This window comes from Podarcis filfolensis, assembly GCF_964270895.1.
Source record: "Podarcis filfolensis genome assembly, chromosome: 5".
Classification (NCBI taxonomy): domain Eukaryota; kingdom Metazoa; phylum Chordata; class Lepidosauria; order Squamata; family Lacertidae; genus Podarcis; species Podarcis filfolensis.
The window spans coordinates 35,587,991-35,609,608 of record NC_139608.1 but is presented as its reverse complement, the minus strand read 5'-3'; the positions used below and the strand labels follow the sequence as shown (position 1 = coordinate 35,609,608).

The window sequence follows — 21,618 nt, the reverse complement described above, 5'->3', positions numbered from 1 at the left end:
AGCAAACATGGGATGACAAATTGAAAATGAAGCGGTGTGCTTGAGGGGAAGAGGAGACACACAAGCCTGCAGTGTACCTCTAAGCAATGGTTTGAGGGATTGGATGAACTGAGGCATTGAATTATTTAGCAAACATTTCTTGTGCCCAAAATATTTACTTATTTGATATAAACTGCCATATATTCTGAGCAAATTGCTGCACAGTTTTGCAGCCACTACATATTTTTCCCTGCTCTGCTTGCTATACGAATGAATGTCTTATAGGTTAAGTAGCTGCTTCTTGGAACATATTTTGTCTTCTGGTTCTAATAACAGAATACAGAAGTCATTTGTACTCTTGTATCAGCACCAGAGGACAAATGAGATCAATGCATCTATAAATAGCTAGTTTTTTTTACTTTAAAACAGATGTGTTCCTTTCACATATTTCGTGTATGCGTAGGTATACATAGGTATATGTAAAGAGGGGTGGCAATTTCTTCTTACATGTTCTCTTTGTACCTGATGTGACACATGTATATTGCTACAGATGGGTATTGGGAGCTGAGCAGCAACTTACCATAAATGATGGGTGGCAACATTAATATTTTAAATAAAGATTGAAGCAGTAAGCTGCTGTACCTCCCACAAAGCAACCCAATATGACTCTAAACAGACATAGTTAGAAAATTAGTACTTTAACAGGTTAGTGTAGTTTGTGTGAAAATAATTCATTTATCTTCATGTAAGCAAGAGAAACTGTCACAACTGATCCACTGTGGTTCAATAAACAACGTGCTTGTGGGCATGTGTTAATAAGCTAAACTTGGATGTCCTGGCTGGCTATAAAAAGATTTAAGTGAAAATTGACCTTCAGCACAAGTTGGAACTCCTGTTATATGTTTGCTGTCTGCTGCAAAAGAGAAGCTAACCAGCATTTAAACATACGATTATTTTTCTCTCCCTGAAGATGGCCAGAGAAGCTATATCACTGTGTGCTCTGAACAAGACATTAAACAGGTCATGAAGGGGAAACCAATCTGCTTTGTTGGGGATAGATTGTGAGAAACAGCAAAAAATTCACACCTTATAAATTAGATGTTTATAATATTGATACTGTTTTTCTGCCTGATGAATCTCCAAGGCAGCTTACAAAAAGTGATATATAGTACATTATTTTGGAAGGCTACCTTTATATAGTAACTGCCTTTATATGTCTGGATGATGGTGGAAAATGTCTACTGTCCAAGCCTTAAATACTGTATTGTTGAATATGCTGTTACATATTCGTGTATTTCTAATGAAATTATAGAAATTATGAAAATATTAATGACTTGGTTTGCAGAGTTTACAGTGTTTCTTCTTTACTCTTTTAAACACCACCAGGTGTTTATTTTTGGACTGGGGCCCTGCACACGTATACTGTATTTAGGTATAAATGTCCATTGGTTGACATATTGGTAAATGTATTTAGGACTGAAGTTCTTTTATGTGTTACAATATCCATCAATTATCTTTGCAGTAATTCAAGGTTAGGGAATTGTTTCCATATTATACACTGCTTTAAAAGGGGTTAGCCTGTGATCAGGACTAAAACATGGCTTTCCACGTGGCTTTGATTCTGGCTTTTCTATAATAATAATATAATGATTTATTACTTATACCCTGCCCATCTGGCTGGGCGGCTTCCAACAAGAGATTAAAAATACATTAAAACACCAGTCTTTAAAAATCAAATTAAGTTGGAATGCACTTGCATGCTCACTATGTTATACATAAGACTTTGTAAGTTTTGGACCTGCATCTCTGGAATGTCCCTATTGCGCTACCATTTGAAGAGTACCATCTAATGTTGATTTGCTGTACCCAATGCTATTTTTCTAGAAAAATTGGTGCTCAGCATGAATACCTCCCTTGTTCTCTTATAATGGCAATGGCACCTACCTGAGAGATGGCGGAACTGACTTCCAGTGAGTTTTGGCTGGGAAAAAAAAAAGACCTGGTTATACCCCAAACAATGAATAAAATTCTAGTTCTTAAAGGGTCTGTGAATAAATGAAAAATATGTGATGCCAAAAACTAACTCCCTTTCAAAGGGACCTTCTGATGTTAAGATACCCATGAAATATTTGATCACTTGAAACTGAATAGTATGTCCATTATTCTCCCGTAGTTCTACATTAAATCTATGTATAAAAGGGAGTGAATAAAAACTCTGCTGTGTACACAATGGTGTACATATTTGCTTGAAAATAAGTGTATGTGAGCTCAGTATGATTTGCTCCCAGATAAGCACACATAGCATTGTAGATTTAATATTCCTTGGTATTATCTTGCTTTGTCATAAGTTCAGTTCTTTTCGCAGTGGCAGCAGCCATAATGCAATACAGGGTTTAACATGCTTCCTGATGCAGAAAGTGTATTGCTCCAGAACCATATGCTGATTAAATTCATCAAGTGATTACAATCAACCTGTAGATATGAGTCTTGGGATATGCTACAGAAGTGGAGGCTCCTGACTAACTTGTTCTGACTTTTAATAACTTCTGGCTTTTAAATCGTAACAGATTGGAGAACAAACTGCAGACTTTAGAGGGTCAGTTTACAGTGCTAGACTCCAGCATTCAGAAATTAACAGAGAAGTTTGAGTTTCGGACTACAGTAATGGAGCATGAGTTCGACCAGGATGAAATGTGGTCATCACTGCTAGAAGACAGGTGAGAAAGAAATCAAGGGCAAAAAATCTAATAAAAGTTTTAATAATATTAACTTGGCTGTAAAGTGCCTGATAATGGTATCATAAGATTGCAACCATCATTTGATAGGTTTAACATATGGGCAACACATGAACATGTAGTGATTATTTTAATTTATAATGATGGAATATTGGAGAGAAATAATTCCATCTAGGACTTCTGAATAAATCTTGAAAACTTTCCAACTTTATGTCCAAAATGTAAACCTAAATGCTGACTTAGCCTTAGTTGTAGGGAATTGCCTCAAATAAACATGTTGGGATTGGGCTTAATTATCACAAACATGGTTTCTTTTGGCTCGAATTAAATTTCCACTGGTTCAATAAAATACACACCTTAAGAAGTGTGGTCAGGATTGTAGCTTTATAATATCTCCTGTTACCTGAATAGCAATAAATCCTGGTCCTGTTGACTTTAATTATTTGAAAAATGGGTTATATTTCCATATCTTCTTCCAGATTCTCTTCTGTGGAGGTAAATCTTTTCTACAGCTACATTTGTGAAACTATTCGCTGCTTACATTCTGAAGTGGTAGAAATGCTACCAGATCTGGCAAAAGCCCTTCCTACTCTGTCATCTGTTCTGAGGCGAAAAGGCAGAAACCAAAGAATTAGGCTGGCCTGGGAGTCTGTACTGGAGAAACTGGGGCTGCAAGAAGGAGATGTTAAAGCCCTCTGTGCATTTTTCATTACAAATTGTCACAATGCCTGCTACTATCCTGCTGATCAAAGGCAAGATTATGCCAATGACATCACCTCTATTATAAACAACATGGTGAAGAACAAGCTGCTTCAGCGAAGTCTGCTGTCTGCTATTCGTGTAGTGGAATACAGGAAAAACTGAACATGCTTGCAAAGAACAAGAGACACACCCTAAAGGATTATAACCTAGAAACAAATTGTCTCCAAAACTGCTTATAACTGCAAAGTCCTTACTCAGTAGCTTTATACAAGACTGCCTCTCAGTCTTCACCCCATCTTTAACAGAGAAAAGTTGCACTGTACTGGCCCAATTCACAGAGAAGTTGTACGGATTATGAAGATTGCATATGTGAAGCATGACTAAAGCTATGCATTATTATTACTACTAATATTAACAACTCCCATTTTGCTCCTATCTTTTGAAATCTATCACCCAGATCCTACAGTAGAGTAATAATCTTGAAGTTCCCCTTTTTTGATTTCTCACTTGAAATACAGGCCCCGTTCTTGAGAGGCAGGCATAATTGCATATATCACAAACATATGTCTTGGTGCGAGTGTAATGTACATATTTGCTGGGTCTTGCTGCATACTTCAGGGAGTGCCTGCTCCCAATTTGTTGATCAATTTTCTCACAGTAAAAAAAGTGGGGTATAAAGAGGAAGTCCTCCTCAGGTGATTTTTTAAATGCATACTTATTTACTTGCAACCTCAAGTGCACTAAGCCATCTATGATTGGCCATGATTAGCTTGACTTTTGTTCATTATGTATACCCTCATAGTTCCTATGCTTTCGTTTGCCATTTAGAAACATAGCTGCATGTTATTATCTTCTTCTCTGTTACCAATGTGGTTAAAAGTTAGTCACCATGTCTTATTCTGCCCCATTTAAAAGCAAATTGACACCAGAGCACACTCTACATCTAATATGTACTGTCTGCACCTGATGAAATCACAAACTGCTCAATAAAGTGATTCATAGTTTAAAGAAAATATTATGCACACTCATGTCTGATGGCTGGGCTGCAACACTTCATTATTAGCCATTTTCAGTGTCCTCTTTGTCAGCAGAAACTACGGGAAAAAATGGAGAGGGGAGATGACGACAACATGGCTTCCCACTTTGGGGGGGGGGTCCCTGAAAAGCCCATTTCCTCCTGCTCATACAGCTCTAATTAGACTGCATAATAATTTAAAAGAACAGAAACATATTCAGTTGGCACCAAAACACCCACTAAGATGGCTTCAAGTTGGTCTCTCTGAGAAAAGCATTCCATAGCTAGGCACTACTACAGTGGTACCTTGGGTTAAGTACTTAATTCGTTTCGGAGGTCCGTTCTTAACCTGAAACACCACTTTAGCTAATGGGGCCTCCTGCTGCCGCCGGAGCCCTATTTCTGTACTTATCCTGAAGCAAAGTTCTTAACCTGAAGCACTATTTCTGGGTTAGCGGAGTCTGTAACCTGAAGCATATGTAACCCGAGGTACCACTGTACTGAAAAGCAAGTTTCTTCACCAGGGCTGGCCCATGCACGAAGCAAGGTGAGGCAACTGCCTCAGGTGGCAGGATCCAGAGAAGCAGCAAATCTGGTTGATTTTTCTTCTCTCTCTCGCTCCTGATGTAGATTTTCTCTCACCCTTTCTGTCCTGGTGGGTAGGGGAGTGCTATTTTGGGGTACACCTCGGGTGCCAAAATGTTTTGGGCCAGCCTGGGTGGAGGCACCCACAGTATGCCTCTGAAGAGGATCAAGCTCTATGCCCATTTCCACCACAGAAGGCACTCTTTCAGGTAAGCTGGTCCCAAGTCGCTTATTGCATTTATATACCACTCCCCCCGCCCCCGGACCTTATGGTCCTCCAACCTCCTCTTAAGCCAAAAACGGTTGTCTAAAAATAATTAACTGCAATCTTAAAAAGCAAATAACGGTTGGTTCGTTTTCTAAAGTCGTTGCCCAAACAGACTGAACCAATTGTATAAACACTATGGGGGGGGGGAACAAAACACTTGAGCATAAACACAAAAAGCTCTCAAAATGAGTACAGCAATCTTGCAATTATTAGTGTTTCATTATTTTATACATTGTGGCTCAATAAAACGCTTTCCCCCACCATAGTACTCAAAAGCCTGCGGTGCTCCGAAAAAAACAGCACACCCGCACTGGCCCTCCCGCACCAGTTGCAGCACTGCAACTCGATTATTCCACGCTCGAAGCCTGCGGCAGGACTAAGCGCAGAGGCAGAAAGGGGCGGGATTTCCCTCCGCGCGCTTGTAGGCGCGGCTGTACAGGAGTTCTCCTGGCACGCATGCGCGCGTCGTCTGCGCGCGCTGAGGCAGGTTAGACGCCTCTCCCGCTTCCTCGCCCTTTCTCGGAATATAAAAGCTAGCCGTTGGGCGGGCTCTCTCGCGCACGCGCGTGGAACGGGAGGGAGGGGAGGGGGGGGGAAGTGGCGGGTCAGAATTCCGAGACAGGCGGACACGGAGTCGCCGGGCTCGCGCGCGGTTTCCTCTTCCGGGGTCTCCATTTTGGCGCCTAGCAACGGGAAGTCAAGCGTCGGAACGGTGAATCGGTTCTGGAAGCCCCGCGGCCTCAGGCTCCGCTTAGTTCCCACTTGTCAGCCGGGGCCCCCTGAGGCGAATGTTTCCTAGGCCTCTGGCCTAGAAATGTGGGGCGGACGTCGAGAGGCTTCTTGGCCTTCGCTCCTGACAGTGGGGAAGCTGAAGAACTTTTCTCCAAGTGTGTGAGGAGAAGAAGAGGAGGACGAGGAGAACCAACAGCAGTAACAGTAGGACTCGCAACTCACACTTTCGCGTGTATATTCACTGAAATGTTCGTGGAAGGGAATTGAGCACACATATCTCTGGCCAAACTTCCTGTTGTGCGCGCACACACCTGTAGTCTTCGGGCAAAAAAAGATCTTATTAAAACAAGTTGGGAACCAGAAAACAGTGCATGTAGGTGAGTTTCAGGTTAAATGTGAATAGGATATGAAAGGTGATTCTTACTGGTTTGACCCGACATACCTTGAGTCAGCTTTTGTATATGGGAGTGGTCTCTCACGGTCAGCCCCGCCCCATTTTTCTGTTTAGAAATTATCAGTGCTTTTTGAATTGACCTATGTTCCTGCACCAGTATCCTATATCTGTGCACGTTGTTTTGTAAAGCCATTTTTGTATCTAAATTGGCAAGCAGCTTTTAAGAAAAAGCTGCCTACTTGTATCTTAAACCGTATGATACCTACTTGTAATGAAAATACTGTTTTATGCAATGTAAATGCATGTAACTACACTACTCAGAAGCTTGCACTGACTGCCCATATGCTACCAGTCCAGGTTCAAGGATTTTGTATTAATTTACAAAGCTTTTAGCAACTTGGACCTGGGATACCTCAGGGGCTGACTGATCCTTTATATTCCTAATCACTGGGGCCATCAAGGGAGTTGCTGTTAACACACATCACTGCCCCAAGGCTCGGGTGCTTGGCTTGTACCCACAAGGAGCCTTACTGTCAGTATTTTGGGCCCCCTCCCTGTTGATCTTCTTGTGTTTACTGAAGATGTTTTTTATTGCAACAAACATTTGTAATGAATTCTGATTATATAGCGTTAATTGCTGAAATTAACAATAAATACTAAGCAGGGTTCTTAATAGAATTTTGAGCTTCACAGGCACATGTGAAAAGCAGCTGCGGGTTTCTCTTTGGACTGGAAAGTGGTATTTCAATTCATTTCAACCAATTTCAGTTAGTAAAATATGAATACATGCTTGTTTTCATCCCATTTAACAAGTGAAGATAAGGACTTATGCTGTGTTCCTCCATATGCATACATAGAGAAGACCGAACCCAATAAGGCTAGTTGGTTGTTTTGACACTGACTACATTTTGTTTTAAACTAAGATCTTGATTCATATGTAAAGCTAAGCTACAATTCTTTAGCGAAACTAAACTTTGTAGAAGTCCTCCTCTTGCCCAGTTGTAAAGAGAGGGGAGCATGCAAGCCCAGGACTTCTAATACCTCAAGCTGTAAATTGGCAAAGGATATCATAAAATAAAGCAAAGCACAGGCTCGTGAATGAATACCGAATATGTTGATGCAGGCTCATAGTTGATAGGACTGCTCTATGTAGAACTTAAACAGCAGGGGTCGGCAAACTAAGGCCCCCAGGCCGGATCAGGCCCACCTGGCTCCTAGATCGGGCCAGCGCCGTGAAGCCGGAACCCGCTGTGAAGCCAAGCGATGGCGACGGAAGTGGCCGAGCGGCGGCAGCTCTGCCAATCAAACGCTGCGTTTACCTCAGCTGTGTTTGATTGGCAGAGCCGCCGCCGCTCGGCCTCTTCCTCCTGCTGCCGCCCTGGTGCTCCTGTGGGCCAGAGAGCGGAGCGGATGAGCTCGCTCTGCCTATCCACTTCACGAGAAGTGGCAGTGGTGGTGACAGCGGCGGCAGCCCCTGGGAAGGTAAACACAGCGCCTGCTTTCTCTAGGTGGGGAGAAAGCCCGTTTCGCGCTGCCACCGCCAGCCCTTCGGCGAATGAGGCAGGCGGCAAACTGAGAAGGTGGCTGGGGCTGGGAGGAGGACTACTTGCCCCTCTCGCAGTGTGCGTAGGAATTCGTTTTATAGATAGATAGATAGATAGATAGATAGATAGATAGATAGATAGTCTGGCCTTCCACAAGGTGTGAGGGACAGTGGACCGGCTCCCTGCGGAAAAAGTTTGCTGATCCCTGTTATACAGCGTGCACATCAAACATACACCATGGGAGAGGTGTGATTAAAAAGGTTAGATCAGAGAAGGATGTTGAGAACATTGTAAGGTAAAGAGCCAAATAGCTGAGCCAATACTGATAACTTTCTGCATTTTTGATGATTCTAAGTAGATGCTGTGTCATGGTTTCAGATGCTGATGATGCACTAGTCACCTTCCCTTAGACAGCATGTCGAAGAAATCGGAGGCTCCACTGTCCTTATCTGACTGTCGCTGTAATATCTGCATGGAGATTTTACTGGAACCAGTCACGCTGCCATGCAACCACACTCTCTGCAATTCCTGTTTTCAGCTTACAGTGGAAAAGAGCAGCCTGTACTGCCCTTTCTGTCGTCGGCGAGTCTCTTCTTGGGCACGATATAATGCCCGCAATAACACTCTTATTAATTTGGAATTATGGGAAAAGATTCAAAAACATTTTCCAGAAGAATGCCAACGCAGAATTAGTGGACAGGATGTAGAAGAAGATAGTGAGTAAACCTGGCATATATGGCCTTATAAATACGTTACAAATGTTTAAAAGGTTAGAATAATGCTTTTGGGAACACAGTAAAATAAGTATCTAGGCACCACCTTGTGGTCTGGAGAAAGTAAAGATATCTGCCAGGTGGCGAGACAAGGACACATTTGAAAGTGCAAAGAGGACTGCTTTGTTGGGGAATGCTTTTTAAGACATTGGCATGCCTCCAGTGTGGATAGTGGACAGGTGGATAGTAAAACATTTATGGGTACCAGCATTTCCTGGTTTATTTGCAAGGCTGAAGTAATAGAATATGGAAAAGTAACCATTGCTGAAAGTGAGCACTACAGAGTTGGAATAGTCTTGTCTACTTGAATGGGTTTGAAACCTCTGGGCCAGAATTTAGTTTTACACTAAGAGCTTGTCCTAGCCCAGTGAAATAATAATAATAAAAACTTTCCTTTGACCATTAGCCAAATTATATATTTTTTTAATCTTCCTGCTATTTCAGTAGCATTTAAAGCCCTTTTGGATTCACAGAACTTAGTTCAAGAATTCGCCCATTACTAAAGAAGTCAAATCAAAGAATGCAAGGGCTGAAACAAACAATTGCAGTTTCTTTTGAAAAACTTTGAAGCCTTCTTTTACTTATTTATATTGGAGGTTTACTTAACCCTTTAGTGCCAAGGAAGTCAGAAACTGTCAGTGACAGAACAGCACTTAAGTGATCAACTACATTTTGATGTGACTTTAGAAGTGTATTCTGTCATATAGTACTGAGATTAAATTGGAACTTGATGTTTCTTTATAGGAAAACTACAGTCCTTAATTGGTTCATTAATAACTATATTTCTCAAATATTTTCTTTTCTGGATAGTGTGCCTACATCAGCCAGTGCGCTGTTTAAGTAAACCTGGAGAATTAAGACAGGAGTATGAAGAAGAGATAAGCAAGGTAAATCTAGAAAGCTGTTTTCAGAAAAAAACACAAAAGCTGCAGTCAAAAGAAAAAGCTTTTGGCTAAGGTATTCAGTCTCTAAACTGCAAGAAAAAGTCAGAAATAAGTTATGATAAACTCTTACTTCAGGCAGAAGCAGAACGACTGGCTCATGAAGAAGAAGCAAGCAATGCAAGCAAAGAGTATATTCAAAGGCTATTGGCAGAAGAGGAAGAAGAACAGAGGCTAGCAGAAGAAAGGAAAAAACAGATGGAAGAACAATTACTACTAGATGAAATATTGGCACGGAAACTAAGTTGCGATCTGGTAAGTAGCAGCTTGATGGTAGACAACTCAGTTCAATTAAATTCTCAGGACAGAATACGCCCCATCAGTTGAAGCCCGGCATAAGGGCTTTCACTTATGCAGTGAGGCATCCCCACCTGCCCCCAGTGCCTCCTGGCTTAGAGGGGATCAAAAGAATACCCCAGAACAGTGCACAGAGCAAGGAGAGGGGAAGATTGTTCCATCTGGCAAGCTATAATGCTTGTGCAGACGGGATGTTCCAAAAAGTGTGACTTAGAATACCATCAATTTATTTTCTCAAGCCTTAAAATTTGTTACTTATCTAAAGAAGCTATATATGCCCCAAGATGGGGCTCATCAGCATGGGAAGGCAGCCCATCTAGGAGAGGGAAAACTGATCCTAAACCTCTGCTGCCTTGCAGCTATACTCATTTGTGAGAAAGGCTTTGGGAGTAAACCCAGAGCAAAATACCTCTACCTGCTACTTTGTGGGACATCTTTGGGAGAAGAAAAGGCTAAGAAGTAAACAGTACATAGATTCAAAGTCCTTAAGGCAGTTGGATGGTGTCTTGTATGCCTCTTTCTGGCAACTCCTGCAGCCAGAAAGCTGGTACAAAATGTATTGCTCTACTTCCCTTTGGGCCACATCAGCGATGCTAAGAGAGAGGGCTCTTGTCATCTGAGCAGCCCAGGGCCTCCATGCATACTGCCCAGGCTAGCACCTTGGAGAGGTCACTTCTGTGCTGCTAATGCAGTAGAAACAATGCGGGAGGCAGCAGTTAAGAATTACCGGTCTCTGCAGCCACAGCAGCCGCTATGATTCTCCAGCAGTTTGACATCACCTCTGGAGAACTAATCCATTTTCTTTTGAGGCAGATGGATGCCAACATTTATCTGCTTTCTGCATAAAAAGTAGATATTATCAATGTATTGAACATTTATTCTATGTAGTCTGCTTATTTCACTATCCCAATTTAACATTTCCCCCTTGTTTTCACAAGATCTACCTCCTTTGACTATTCTGATTAATCTGGAATTGAAAAAAGCTGTGTTAAAAATTAAAAGATGTAACTTGGAAGAATTCTAAGTTTTGAAATGACTACAGATTACACATTTATATTACAAATGCAGGAAATTCCAACCTATTACTTTTAATTTAAATTAGTGGGCTTCACTTGTGAACATTTTTCTTTAATATTCCTACTTCTAGTTAAGAATCTAATGCCTGTTATGAATGAATCTTAAGATTAAACCTAGAAGTGTTCCTAGCGAAATGAGCACATATTGAACCAGGTAAAAGCCAAAACCCATTTTCTTCCATGATGGGAGGTGGTGGCAATGAAAACCCACTGGATTCTATTGTAGATGGGACGAAAGCTCCACCTGGGTTTGGTCTCAGTAACAGTGGTTTCTTTCATTGGTGTTTTACATTAGAGCCTACTCAGAGATTCTGTCCCTGAATTCTTCAGTCAGTTGTTTCTGAGGGGGGGTGGGTTCTGCCCTCTTCTATCACAATATGCTTCTTTTACACCTCCCTCTTATTAGGGAGATTTGGTGGGTGATGGCCTCATGATAGCATTTTATTTCAACACTCTGGGAACTCTGTATGATATAAATAAGGGCTCTAAAAGTTTCCTTTGTTGGGAACAGTACAGATATATTAGAGTTTGTTTATAATGGTTTAAATCATTTGCATGTATTAGGATTGTATTAAATTGTGCCAAAAGACTAATGACTGTATAAAAACATGTTTATTTATATTGATGTGCTTTTTTGTCAATACAGAACAGCTCTGCTGAGGAGCAAATGAACAGCAGCCTGTCACATGGACCCTCCCCCTCTGATTCTGGCAAAACATCAAAAAGCAAAAGCTGCAGTTCTGTGGACATTAAAAAGTAAGTTGGATCCAGTAATTTGTCTCTTGGTTTCTTGGTACATAATTCGTTATATACACCATGGAAGGAGAAATTTAACAGTATGATAATAGGAGCTTTATGATATGACTTTATTTTGGCAGTTTTCAATTGATGGGGTTGTGGTTTTTTTAAAAAAAACAATATGAAGGTGGTGCATTTTCTCATTTTGGAAAACTTGGCCTAGTTTGGACTTCCCCAAGCTGGTTCTGACCACATGCTTTTCCACCGTCGCTCCTGGCAGCATAAGCAATATAAAAGCTTAGTTTTATAACATTTTGCCACATGCTCTGCTCTTAGACTGCAGTCTTAGTCCCACTTACCTACTGCCTTCAGTAGGACTTACTTCTGAATAGAAATAGGATTGCATTAAGTTAAGAATTATGCTGACTTTGCCTTAAGACTTTGTTCTTCAGATGCTGTAAAAGTGTACTTATGTTCCTTTTTCCTTAAGGTATTTGTCTCCAAAGCCCTTTAATTCCTTGCCTCCAAAGAGGTGCTTTAAAAATTGGCAAGAAGAACATTCTGGCTCCTTTTCTGAGGTAATGTATACATATATTGATTCCTGTGGAGTATAAAGATTTCAGCATTCTCATATAAGTACATGTGATATCTATGTGAATTTTAATATCCCATACATTTCCATACTCCGTATTGCCAATATGAATGCCAGTTCTTTTTCATATTTATAACATGACAGCTATAATTTGCACATTTCTTTCTTCCAGGAGAGCAGCAACACTAAAAACATCTGTACATCAAGAGAAAAGGGAAGAGAAAATGAAATGCCCACACTATCTCCACAGGCAATCAGGGAGGCAAAGAGAGGTGCGGATGGTTATGACTATAAAAATGAGAGTTTTACAATAGACATGCAGTTGAGAACATCTCAAGAATCCTTCCCTGAAGCAGCAGCTGATTCATACTTAAATGACAAAAGGAAAAGAACTTTCTCACAAACTGATGATGAAGAAGAGATGGATGATATAGAAAGGCAGATAAGTTTGGAGCAGCAGTTTTATGAAAGGCAAAAGCAAGAAGAAGAGGATAGACGTCTGGCTCTGAAGCTTCAGAGGGAAATGGACAAAGAACAGAACATGCTAAATCGCAAAAAAGGGTCTCCAGATGAATACCATTTGCGTCCTACAACATCTCAGTCAGTAAAAGAATCTCCAGTTGCAAGGAAACGGAGCAGGCTTTCAAAGAACTCAAAGTCTTCAAACAGCCCACTTGAAACAGATAAACGAAAACTACACAGAAGCTCCCACAATGAGAACTGGAAACCCTCTAACCAGCTCCAGGCAAAGTCACCTTCTGTAAAAGGAGGAAATGTTTTGAATTGTGTCAACAGCTCTAACTCAAAAGATGCAGAAGTGCTTTCAGGCAAGCAAAAAACAATTCTTCAGATGTTTAAGAGGCCTGCAACAAACTAGATGAACAGTAATACTTTCATGACATTGATTGGAGTTAATGAAGGGGCACTGTTGAAAAGCTGACCTAGTCAAACAATTATTTCTTCAGGGATCAAGTGCTTTCAGAATTAATGTGAAACTTGATTGGGAATCAGTTGTGCCTGCTGTATGCCCACTTGCTTTTACTTGTTGCAGTTCACTTCTTTAATGCATGCATGGTAACAGGTTGCTCAGAATGTCAAGAGAGATGTTTGTTTAAAACCATCATGCACTACAGCTCATGTAGTGTTCACTGTGTAATCAAACCAGTTTCCTATTACCCCCTCCCAGTTCCCTACCACAACAATAGTAAGAAAATTTGAAAAGATTTGTAAACTTGGCTTGAACTGAGACATCCCTCTGTTTGATGGGTCAGTATAACCTTGACACTGTTGATGATGTTGATTCAGACTTACACTTTTATTGCTGGAACACATAGCAAATGACCCAAATGTCATCCTTCACATTGCCCCTATATATATCTGCCCTGAACTTAAGAATTCCTATTTTTTTTCCTAGTGTTTTTTCTATTTCTTGGAATTATTTGATTAGAACATAATCCATTAAAATGGCTTTCAAGCTTCATGAGAGAACTATCCCACCTTGAATGAATTTCCACAGTTCAGTAGGGGATCTTAATATATATTCAAGTAATGTCTGAAGATGGAGCCTGTGCATATTTCCCCCCATTAATAATTCATATTTTTTACAGTAATAAGTACATTTCCCATAAAAAACATGGTGACATTAAATAATCTCCACAAAATATATAAATGAATACCACTTTCATATTCTAAATTTCATAATAATCATCTCATGAGCAATATTTTTATAATGTCCTACGATCTCTAAACTAGTTACAGCTCTGATAAAAATGAAACTTAAAGACCCCTCCCTGAACCTCAGAGTTAGTTTGACGAAATGAAGATTACTTCAAAAATTTCCTAGCCAATGTTATGTAGAAGACTTCTCAGTTATTTTCTCCTTTTTTGGAATATTTGCTGCAGATAGTATATTAATCAGAAGTTAAGATCATCTGGAAACTAAATCTTTAGATACAATTAGAGTAAGTAATTGGACACTCTCCTTCCTTCCACAAACACATTATTTCAGACTGTTTGAATGGTACAGCAGCTCCATCACATTTACAGGGAACTCCCCAATTGCACACAATCAGCACACACGCTCTCACTGACATGCACACCAAAAATGGTACCAAAAGGGGGTGAAATGGGGGCTGAACAGGGGAATCCCTGTTTGCATGCATCCCGGAATGGAACTGCTGCACAAGTGGGATTCCCCTGTAGTTGTTTGCTCTTAATTTGAAGCACTGCCAACTTACATCCAATATTGTATATATTCAACTGCATTGAGATACACTTTATAGAAAACTGTAAAAATAACTCTTTGTAGTTCTAATTGATTAAATTCACTTCAAAAACAAATTTTGCACATTTCAGAGAGATTATCATGGTGGTCTGCCTACCATTTTTAAATAAGCTTTTAATGCTTTTATCATACTAAATTACCGTATTTTTCGCTCTATAACACGCACCTGACCATAACACGCACATCGTTTTTAGAGGAGGAAAACAAGGGAAAAAACATTCTGAATGAAACAGTGGATGTATCATTTTTGTGCTTCATGCTGTGGCCACAGACATGTGATCTGATGGTGAATTTGGGGTGACCGAATGCAAAGATCCTGAGGATCCCTGTGGATCCATGCTTTGTAACCACGTTTTTGCACCATTGCAGCCCCAGGCAACAGTGGGTGCGTGATTTTTCTGGTGCAGGCTGTAGCCATGGACATGCTATGTGATCTGATGGTGAATTTGGGGTGACCGAATGCAAAGATCCTGAGGATCCCTGTGGATCCATGCTTTGTAACCACATTTTTGCACCATTGCAGCCCCAGGCAACAGTGGGTGCGTGGTTTTTTTGGTGCAGGCTGTAGCCATGGACATGCTATGTGATCTGATGGTGAATTTGGGGTGACCCAATGCAAAGATCCTGAGGATCCATGCTTTGTAACATTTTAAATGGAGAGCGAAGGAAAAACAAAGAAGGGACATGAGGTGGTGTGCAGAGAAGCAGCTGGCTAAGAATGCAGGAGAGGGATTTAACGGGAGGGAGAAAAGAAAGGCAAACGTTTCCCCCCACCCCAGCCATTTCTTTCTTTCTTTCTCTCTCTCTCTCTCTCTCTCTCTCCCTCCCTCCCTCCCTCCCTCCCTCCCACCCTCTCTCTCTCTCCCTCTCCCCCAGCAGCACCGGAGCACAGAGAGGAAATAGAAGGAACACAGTCTGCTTTCCTCTCTGCTTGCCTGGAGGGGAGGGGCTTTCCCTGCTCTTTGTTCCGTTTCAGCAAACACAGCAAGGAAACAGAGGAGGGTGGGCAGTAAGACCCTGAGGCAGAATGCAGGAAAGCAGCCACTTCCTCTTTTCAGATTTCCCTTCTCCGTGAAGCGCGATTTGATTTTTGCCTGATTTTTCGGCTCCAGGGACCACACATTCGCTCAATAACACGCACACACATTTCCCCTTCCTTTTTAGGAGAAAAAATCTGCGTGTTATAGAGGGAAAAATACGGTAGAATTGTGGAGTGTTCCTGCTCAGTGTTCCAGTCAGCCATACCCTCTTCAATGACATTCTAACTGTTATTTATAGGTTTTTTAAAAATTAATGATACCCCATTTGATATTCCCTCACACCCATTTTTCCATTTTTTATCAACAGTATTCTGTGACCACTGAACATGTTCAGTACTCATTAGACTATTTGGGGTGGGGGTCTTCCCTCTAAGATTTTCAAACCTCAGAGCAACATGCTGATACCGCCATTTTGTGCATGGATTTCGCAGTTTTGGCTATAAAAGCAACAGAACTCACTTCCACATCAGAAACATAGTTGACTTACAACTTGCATGCATTTAACTTGCACAATCACAGCTTTACGCGCTTGGTGGCCAGTCAGAACTCAATTGTACAGATTGCACACTGGGCTTCTTCTGTGCGGAAAGAGCTTTTAAGCTTTCTGACTGACCTCTGGGAAGGTCTCACAAGATCTTGCGGGACTGTCCAAAATCTCAAAAAGGCCTCCAGAGTCCATGAAAGACCTTCCCTTTCCCTGCTACTTCTACCTTTCACTCTGGTTGGTGCAAGCACAGCTGGATGTGCTGCTCCATCATACTTCCACTTCTTCCAGTCGTGGATTAGGAAACTAGGAATCAAATTGACCTGACCCAGCTTCAAAACTCACTTCATGAATCAACTAGATAGCCTTAGGTTAACTGCTTTAAGCACCAGTCCTTTTTGCAATGTGGGAAATACTGATTTACCTTATATGATGATGCCTATACAGCAGAGGTAACCAGAAGTTGGACTACAATTCCCATCAGCCCCAGTCATGGTGACCAGTAGTCGGGGATTCTGGGAATTTAGTCCAACAGCATCTGGAGGGCACCATGTTGGCTGTCCATGGCTTATAGGATAATTGTAAAAAATGTAGTAGTGCACTTTGAGGCATAAGTCCAGCAGGAGGAGGAGCAAATGTATATATTTATCTAAGTACTCCACTGATACTAGAACAGATACTGCATGAAAGCAATATACAAAAATGATTGCTATTATTTCCATTCCAGATTTTTTACCTAGCTCAGCTGGACATGGCTGTGCTTATGTGGCCCACCAGGAGAGGGTGCATCTGGCTGTCTTCAAGGTGGTGCCATGGGGACTCCACTCGAAGGCAGCTCATGTCAGTCCCACTACTTTCTGTGGCTGTGCATTACTTTCCATGAAGCAGTTGGTGATGACAGCCCATTCTTTATTATTACTATTATTAATTAGATTTGTATACCACCCTTCATCTGAAGATGACAGGGCAGTTCACAACATAAAAATACAAAACGATAGCAGAAAATACATAACAACCCCCCCCCTCCAACAAACCAATAAACCCCACTCCCATAGATTTTAAAAGGCCTAGTTACTGAGAAATGTTTTCGCCTGGCATCAGAAGATAAGTAATGAAAGTGCCAGGTGAGCCTCTGGTGGGAGAGCATTCCACAAGTGAGGAGCCACCAAGAAAAGGCCTGTTCTTGCATTGCTTCTGAAGAAAGACCTCCACTGATGATCACAGGGTCCAGGCCAGTGAATATGCGGGGCGGGGGGGGGGGGGAGGAGTATTTTAAGTATTTTTAGGTAAGGTAAAGGACCCCAGTTAAGTCTAGTCGAAGGCGACTATGGGGTGTGGCACTCATCTCACTTTTCAGGCCGAGGGAGCCAGCGTTTGTCCACAGCCAGCTTTCCAGGTCACGTGGCCAGCATGACTAAACTACTGGCACATGGGAGGACCGTGATGGAGCGCATGGAAACGCCGTTTACCTTCCTGCCTCAGTAGTACCTATTTATCTACAGTCATACCTCGGGTTGAATATGCTTCATGTTGAGCGCGTTTGAGTTGCGCTCCGTGGCAACCCGGAAGTAACAGCGCGTTACTTCCGGGTTTCGCCGCATGCGCAGACGCTCAAAATGACGTCACACGCAGAAGCGGAAAAGTGACGTGCACGTGCGCAGATGTGCCGTCGCTAGTTACGTTTGCTTCTGGATGCGAACGGGGCTCCAGAACGGATCCCGTTTGCATCCCGAGGTACCACTGTACTTGCACTTTAGATGCTCAAACTGTCTTGCCCCAGTGAGCAACCTGGCTGCTGAACTCTGCATCAGTTGTACTGAATTAACCCTGCATGGAAGCACCATGCAGCAGTGCTTCCAATATCTAACTCAGGGAACATGGCATGGGTATAGCGAGGATTTTGTTGAGTGGGGGAAGAACCTCAGCTAGCTATGTGTTTTTATTGATGGGGGGGGGCAGCTGCCCCTCCTGCCTCCCTTGGCTACGCCCATGCCAGGGAAACAGGACTTCGCCACTACACCTGACGGTATTTATTATAATAATAATAATTTTTATTTATACCCCGCCCTCCCCAGCCAAGACCGGGCTCAGGGCGGCTAACAACCAATTATAAAAACAAGTTGATGGAAATATATAATAATAATAATATACTGCCCTAGACCTTTGCCTTAGCTAAAAATATATGCATTACTTGTGTCAATAATAATGACACAACCCAGAAATGGCAACAGGCGTGAGCTGCCATGAAAGCACCTTCCTCCTCCCCCGAGTCCCGCAGGAGAATTGCGCTGCCACTTCCTCGGATTCCACTTTATCTCCCAGCGGCTTCCGCCTGCCGCGAGTTTAGGGGGAAATGCAATCCGCCGGCCGCTAGAGGGCGTCGATCGGCGACTGGGATGCCATCTGTTGGCGGCGGACGGCAGGAGCGCGAGCACCGGCACACAGAACCCCTCTTCCTCTTCCCTGTGTCTCACAGCGTCGCGCTCCCAATAAAGCTTGACTGTTGAAGTTGAAAGCGAGCAAGGGGAGACTGGGGTGCGGTGGTTCTGCGCCTGCGCACTGCAGCCGGCAGGTGGCGGGTGTTGTTGTTCGGCGGTAGAGGCGGCAAGATGGCGGCGCCCGGGGGCTCCGCTGCCGCCTCAGCGTTGAAGGGGTTAATCCAGCAATTCACCGCCATCACGGGTGAGGCGCGCGAAAACCCGGAATAAGCTTAAGCGAGGGCTGGAGCCGTTTCTGCTATGGGGCGGGATGTAAGGCTGGGGGAAGAGGGGCTTTGCTTGGGGTCGGGGGAGGAGAGGAGAGGAGGGCGACGTCTGTGACGGAGTTGGCGGCAGGCAGAGAGGAGAGAGAGACCCAGAGGGAGCCGGCGGGGGGAGCGGGGAGGGGGTGGCGGTTCTCCTGTGGAAAAGGGGATTGTGTGGAGGGAGTCGATATAGGGGCCCGGGGCTGTGCTTTGCCACGGGTAAGGGCAAGTACGATGTGCAGCGGGGAGTTGAGGGGGAATTCCTTTGTGGAGGAAGGTAGGGGGGGCATAAGATGGGGTCGAGTATGCGTTTCCCAGAGAGAGAAAAGGAGAGCGCTCAAGCGGGCCGCAGTGTCACATTCTCCAGAAGGAGTTGGGAGTTGAGGCTTGATCGTTGCCTTTGGGGGGTTGGAGGGAAGAACGAGATCTGACGCTTAGAAATGCCCGACCCGTTTCATTTCCTGAGATAAAAGCTCCTCTCCCGACCTCCCTTCTTTTTTGGCTTTCTGTGCTGCTGGGTTGAGTCATTATTGACATAAGTAATGCAGTAGAGCAAAAATCCATTTTTAATAGGCTGATAATGGGATAAGGAAGGGTAAACGTACTCTCTACAGTTGTGAGAGGAAGAATATCCCACAGAAGTATTCATTCTTATCAGATACTTACGAAACAGAATTTCTACAGGACCACTTTATACCTGGGTATTTGAGAAAATTTGTAACTGCATGAATTAGGCAACGCACATAATAAGGACAACAAAATACAGTTCTACTAATGTAACATGGACCCTAGCAATGGATATTTCAGGGCATGGCGGGAGGCAGCTAGTGGTAACACATTAATTGTTTCTAAGGGTAGTGACGGTCTTGTGGCAAGGCATTTCATAGATTAATCGTGAACTGTTTAAATAAGTCCGTCTTCTGTGCTGAACTTACTGCCTGTCAGTTTGTTTAATGATCTTGAATACTAATCTTGAGAGAGTAGAATGTCTGGTAATACTGTCTATATATTGTTCATAATTTTACAAATTTCTCTTGGGCCACCACTTAGCAGTCTTCTCCAACCTTCTTCCAGCCTTTCCCTGAGATGAAGTTATCCCCCTCTGTTTTCTAGGACTCACTGACAAATTAAGGCTGCAATTCTATATGCACTTATTTCTGAGTAGATATACATAAAATTGCCCTGTAAACTTTGTTAGATTACATGAACAGTTTAAACTGGTGCTGCAAGAGGCAGATCTTTGTTTTTTGTTTTCATAATCTGTTGCACCAAGTTAAATCACCTTGCTTTAATTGGTCTGTGCTGCTGAATCCTTAACGTCAAAGTAACTTTACCCTAGGGAAGCTAATGTACCTTTGAAATGTGGTGTTAGAACTCCTAAGTGACCATAATAGTATTGAGTATTCCCTTTATCCTAGCAAGATATTGTTTGTTAGGAAGGTTTTTTCCACTGGCTAGAGTCTACTGATGTAATTGGAACTTTATGTTTGCCTCCTTTGTGGGGGTGGGGAACTAATATCTCTAAAAGTGTGTTGAATAAGAAAGATACAATTGACTGTACTTTTTCTAACTTCTTTTATTGTCAGTTCAGATTTACTGTGTTTGGGACAAAAAAAATACAGTATTACTACAGTGTATAGTTGTAAATCATTCTGGTGTTATTATTTGCTGCTGTGTTAATTCTGTAGTGAATACAACAGGCCTACATCAAGTACTGTGGCTGAGAATAATTATTTTACTAAATTCCACATGTTAAAACATGTTTAGAATGTAGATTTAAGTAAAGAGAGGAAAACAGAATCATACTGCCTTTTTAGTAAAAGGAAAAGGTCAAGTTCACTATTTAACTTCCTTTCAAAGTAAGGAAGTGCATATCATCTATTAAAAGGAGACAAATGTATCTTAGTATATATCAAGAAAATATTTATCTCCTGTTATCAGTCTGTCAGGGAAAATGTCCCTTGGGAAGAGTTCTTAATTGAGATGCATAATCCTGTTCATCAACTTTCCCATGTCCATTGAGATAATAAAAGTACACAAAAATAGTTTTATTTGTTTAAGGGTTAATGATGAATTCTTAATTAGATGAATTTGGCCATATTTAAATGAGTGCTCATCATACATGATCCAAAGCACAGAGGTGTAAAATGGAAGACTGTTTAGATACAAATATAAAATGTTTTATATCTGTTTTCAACTGATGTATGAGCTGAAAATAAGTTTTGCAGCTGCAACCTCAATATGTATGTTAATGCTATGCTGAAGTTCTAGATAGTACAAACTAGAGAGTGTGGCAGGAATCTTAAGCTCTTTTACTTTGAAGCATATCCTCTTAAATCAAGAGAACTTATTTGTTGGAAAGGCTTGGTTTAACTGTTTATAGCTCATGGAATGAGGAGAGAACTGACCACCCCAGTTACTTCTGATTGTTCCGCCTTGTTTAATGATGATACACCCCACTGGATCATCACTTTGTCGTGGCTTGCACATTCCTATGACCCTTGTGAGCGAAGCTGTCGGGAGTCTTGTACTCCCAGCAGGGTCACCCAAGGCGGTAAGGTCAAAAGGGAGGAACTAGACAAAGAATGATCCTAGAAGTCCTCAACGACAGAACAGGCAGAAGATAACAAGCAGTATGTTACAACGGCTGTGAAGGCAGATGAAGGCTGCAGCAGATAAAAATCTACCGGTCATCG

At 42.1% G+C, this 21,618-nt stretch overlaps 3 protein-coding genes across 6 annotated transcripts in view; all 3 read left to right on the top strand.

The window, feature by feature from the left end:
• The first annotated feature begins 575 nt into the window (after nt 1–575).
• On the top strand, nt 576–4,429 carry SMCO1 (single-pass membrane protein with coiled-coil domains 1). The gene is made up of 3 exons (XM_083616424.1): nt 576–999; nt 2,547–2,696; nt 3,194–4,429. The coding sequence occupies exons 1-3, from the start codon at nt 950–952 to the stop codon at nt 3,576–3,578; spliced, it is 585 nt and encodes a 194-aa protein (XP_083472550.1). The 5' UTR covers nt 576–949; the 3' UTR covers nt 3,579–4,429.
• Nucleotides 4,430–5,667: 1,238 nt separating this feature from the next.
• RNF168 (ring finger protein 168) lies at nt 5,668–13,851 on the top strand. 2 transcript variants are annotated; one of them, XM_083613838.1, is made up of 7 exons: nt 5,668–6,393; nt 8,333–8,670; nt 9,538–9,614; nt 9,747–9,923; nt 11,688–11,797; nt 12,270–12,357; nt 12,544–13,851. In XM_083613838.1, exons 2-7 carry the CDS (start codon nt 8,370–8,372, stop codon nt 13,246–13,248), a joined length of 1,458 nt encoding a protein of 485 aa, XP_083469964.1. In that variant the 5' UTR covers nt 5,668–6,393; nt 8,333–8,369; the 3' UTR covers nt 13,249–13,851. The 2 variants fall into 2 exon arrangements, with proteins under 2 accessions (XP_083469964.1, XP_083469965.1); XM_083613839.1 differs by having other exon boundaries at nt 5,798–6,220.
• A 4,700-nt stretch (nt 13,852–18,551) lies between these two features.
• UBXN7 (UBX domain protein 7) overlaps nt 18,552–21,618 on the top strand; it is a 29,381-nt gene continuing 26,314 nt past the window's right edge. The window contains exon 1 of one of the 3 annotated variants that reach the window (XM_083615025.1): nt 18,552–18,861. In XM_083615025.1, the coding sequence (XP_083471151.1) occupies nt 18,789–18,861 (73 nt within the window). In that variant the 5' untranslated portion in view covers nt 18,552–18,788. Of the gene's footprint in view, nt 18,930–21,618 lie in introns of all 3 variants that reach the window. The other 2 variants (XM_083615026.1, XM_083615027.1) reach the window with 2 other exon arrangements.

What these genes read in the sequence shown, in the direction of transcription:
- RNF168 (XM_083613838.1), top strand. Translation starts at nt 8,370, where the DNA reads ATGTCGAAGAAATCGGAGGCTCCACTGTCCTTATCTGACTGTCGCTGT. An exon ending in GGAAACTAAGTTGCGATCTG is followed by an intron (nt 9,924 to 11,687) that starts GTAAGTAGCAGC and finishes TTGTCAATACAG; the next exon opens with AACAGCTCTGCTGAGGAGCA. An exon ending in ATTCTGGCTCCTTTTCTGAG is followed by an intron (nt 12,358 to 12,543) that starts GTAATGTATACA and finishes TCTTTCTTCCAG; the next exon opens with GAGAGCAGCAACACTAAAAA.
- SMCO1 (XM_083616424.1), top strand. Translation starts at nt 950, where the DNA reads ATGGCCAGAGAAGCTATATCACTGTGTGCTCTGAACAAGACATTAAAC. An exon ending in CTGAACAAGACATTAAACAG is followed by an intron (nt 1,000 to 2,546) that starts GTCATGAAGGGG and finishes AAATCGTAACAG; the next exon opens with ATTGGAGAACAAACTGCAGA. An exon ending in TCATCACTGCTAGAAGACAG is followed by an intron (nt 2,697 to 3,193) that starts GTGAGAAAGAAA and finishes ATCTTCTTCCAG; the next exon opens with ATTCTCTTCTGTGGAGGTAA.